This window comes from Sinocyclocheilus grahami, unplaced genomic scaffold (genome assembly GCF_001515645.1).
Source record: "Sinocyclocheilus grahami isolate Dianchi unplaced genomic scaffold, SAMN03320097.WGS_v1.1 scaffold4464.1, whole genome shotgun sequence".
Classification (NCBI taxonomy): Eukaryota; Metazoa; Chordata; class Actinopteri; order Cypriniformes; family Cyprinidae; genus Sinocyclocheilus; species Sinocyclocheilus grahami.
This window is the reverse complement of record NW_015509398.1, coordinates 18924-22107: the sequence shown is the minus strand read 5'-3', so window position 1 is coordinate 22107 and position 3184 is coordinate 18924. Positions and strand designations below refer to the sequence as shown.

Here is a 3184-nt window from a genome sequence, read left to right as displayed (position 1 = left end):
CCAATATGTTAATAATAGGCATGCTAATAAGCAAGTTAATAGTGAAAATTGGTCCCTATAATAAAGTGTTACCAACAATTAAAAAAATATTTATACTGTTAATTACATTACATGTAATACAGCAAAATACAGTAATGAGAATTAACAAATGAGGATAATGAGAATCCACCATCCGGAATTTGAGGGAAACACATCACAAACCAAAAAATATTAATAAAACAAAAGTCTTAAATAGGCGACATTTTCTTCATGCACAGTATAACTTCTTGGAGTGAAATGTGACCTGGACATGTTTTTGTTAGATTCACTTGCATAATACTGAGTGGTGTGAATGTGGATGGCTGTGTGTGATGAAGGTGGGGAGGGATGGTGTGAGAGTGTGCATGTGTGAGCGAGTGTAAACAAAAACCCAGACTTATTTTCATACGCAGAAAAAAAAAATCTCAGAATCCATTTTGACGGGGCATATTTATTAAATATCAGAGAAGTGAATTTATCTAAACTTCATCTAAATTTATGTTTTCATAATCAGGTGAATGTCCCAGAAAATACTTTTATGATGACAAACAGTAGGACCGGTCATTTGGCAAACGCCCTTGAAGAGACTGACCAGGCAAACAAGAGCCATCAATCATTCAGTTCTTGCTGTCATTCACCAACACTGACCATTTTTTTTTACACGTTTACAGAAAATACCTGACATAAATAAGCACCTATTGTGTCTCATTTTAGATTTAGTCCACTTATTGTTGTGTTTGCAGGAAAATCTAATCACAATTTCTTTATTCCTAACAGCAAAGACTAAGAAATGTCATTCCCTGACCGTCTCACAGCATTCCTGTTCATCCACAGCATCAGATTCTAATGGTGGATGCTGGTACTCTGTTCTTTATTGAGGCTGCTTTGTGGTTTTGCAGTGGTACGCAGCTCGAGGCACACATCAGATGATCAGGGGAGGAATACAGGTCCCCCGGGACCCGGTCACGTGACCAACCCATGCCACGTGACGTCAGCGGCAGATGGCATGGGTACCAGCTCTGGCAGTTGGCATCAGTGTCATTTCTCTTAGCGCGAGACAAGGAGAACAGTGGGGAGGTGAGAAAAAGGCACGAGCTGTTCACCTGCTAAAACACCACACGGAAATAAATTCGAAATAGGAAGTATGAAAACTGTCATCTGACACCATCATAATCCAGGTAAGCTGGATCATTCGAGGGTAAGAATCCACATCTGTGCTGCATGACTATGTCTGCCCATTTCACCAGATTTTAAAGACTTAAAATGCACGAATTTGATGCAATTTCACACGTAAAAACAAGTTTACAGATTCATTTCTGTTGCACTGTCAGTTGCAGCTGAGTTTTTGTGTATAAAAGTGCATTGATTTGATTAGAGGATCAATATAATCTGGAATTCTGTCAAATGTGAATTGGTATTTTTATGTTAATGCATCATTGTATACGATCAGAAAAAAGGTACAAAAGCTGTCACCATGGTGGTACCTTCTCAAAAAAGGTTCACCTTTGTACCATGTCTACCCCTAACTAGTGTATATTAGTGCTTACCTAAATTGTACATTTTAGTCCTTTTTGAAAGTTTACCACCCTAGTGACAGCTTTTGTACCTTTTTTGAAAGAGTATTTATTGAGCACCATGTATAGGCTGTTTTTAAATCGTTGCTGATTGATTCAGAAGATCTATTATCTTCTCATCATCCCCAGTAAGAGCACAATGCTGACTCTTCCGTTTGAGGATCCTGTCATCATGGACACTCAATTCGGGACAAACTTTCCACGGGACTGCATAGGTGAAATGAAGGTCACTAAACAAGAGCCATTTAAAAAGGAGGAGACGCTCTCCCACACGATGGAGGATGAGGATTCTGAGAAGGATGAGGACGAACGGGAGGACGGACAGGACGAGAACGGTCTGCCTCGGAGGAGAGGGCCTCGGAAAAAGAAAATGACCAAAGCTAGGGTGGACCGGGTCAAGGTGAGGCGCATGGAGGCCAACACCAGGGAGAGGAACCGAATGCACGGTCTGAACAACGCCCTGGACAGCCTGCGCAAGGTGGTGCCCTGCTACTCCAAAACCCAGAAACTGTCGAAAATCGAAACCCTGCGCATGGCCAAGAACTACATCTGGGCGCTTTCCGAGATCCTGAGCACCGGGAAGAGGCCTGACCTCTTGACCTTCGTTCAGACCCTGTGCAAAGGACTCTCGCAGCCCACCACCAACTTAGTGGCCGGATGCCTGCAGCTGAACGCCAGGAACTTCATCACGGATCAGATCAACAGCGAGGCGTCTTTCTCCGGTAGGTCGCCCTACGAATCCGTGTACACGACCTACCACAGTCAGGGTGTGGTGACGCCCTCTGGACCCTCGGTAGATGCCGTCAAACCCTTCAGGCCATTCAACTACTGCAGCAACTATGAGTCTTTCTACGAGAGTGTCTCGCCGGAATGCGGAAGCCCTCAGTTCGACGGTCCCTTAAGCCCACCTATTAACTTTAACGGGATCTTTTCCCTCAAGCACGAAGAGCCGGTCGAATATGGCAAGAGCTGCCACTATAGCACGCGCTATTGCGCCGTGCCGCCGCGCTCCTCCATCAGCCAGAGCGCGAGAGGCTCCTCGGATCTCCATTTCCCATATGACATTCACCTCCGCGGCCAGTTTTACCCCGTGCAAGAAGAATTAAACACTTTTCATAATTAATGAGAGAAAGTCAAACGTGAGTGAAAAGGACTGAAAATCGCACATGTATTGTTTATAAAGTCCATCTCTAATTTGGGTGTTATGCCATGGGATGTTTTATTATTTATCCTTTTTTTAATTAAATGTAAAATGTGCTTACAGTGTTTCTAATTATTGTTAGAACTGATTTTAAACTGTTCGACAAAATGTGTGGTCTAATGGAAAAACAATCCACAAACAACAGTGTTTTACGCGGAGTTTCTCGTTTATTTTCGGTTTAATTTAATGGCTTGTATGATCAATCTGAAAATCTGTCAGTAAGGACTCTTGCTCCAAAAGGCATCTTTTGATTATAAGGTAATTCAAATATTTGCGATGAAACTTCTGTAAAATATGAGAGCAATAATTGCTAAGGGTGCTATGCAACTACACAAGTCTAATTCTCGATCTGGCCATTTATCTATCCATTTAATTTGTATAAACAATGTTC

General features: G+C 42.4%; 1 protein-coding gene across 1 annotated transcript; it reads left to right on the top strand.

Moving 5' to 3' along the window:
• Positions 1–1064: 1064 nt before the first annotated feature.
• Positions 1065–3146, top strand: LOC107576852 (neurogenic differentiation factor 6-A). Its single transcript, XM_016262978.1, has 2 exons — positions 1065–1196; positions 1722–3146. The coding sequence occupies exon 2, from the start codon at positions 1732–1734 to the stop codon at positions 2713–2715; it is 984 nt and encodes a 327-aa protein (XP_016118464.1). The 5' UTR covers positions 1065–1196; positions 1722–1731; the 3' UTR covers positions 2716–3146.
• The last annotated feature ends 38 nt before the right edge of the window (positions 3147–3184 follow it).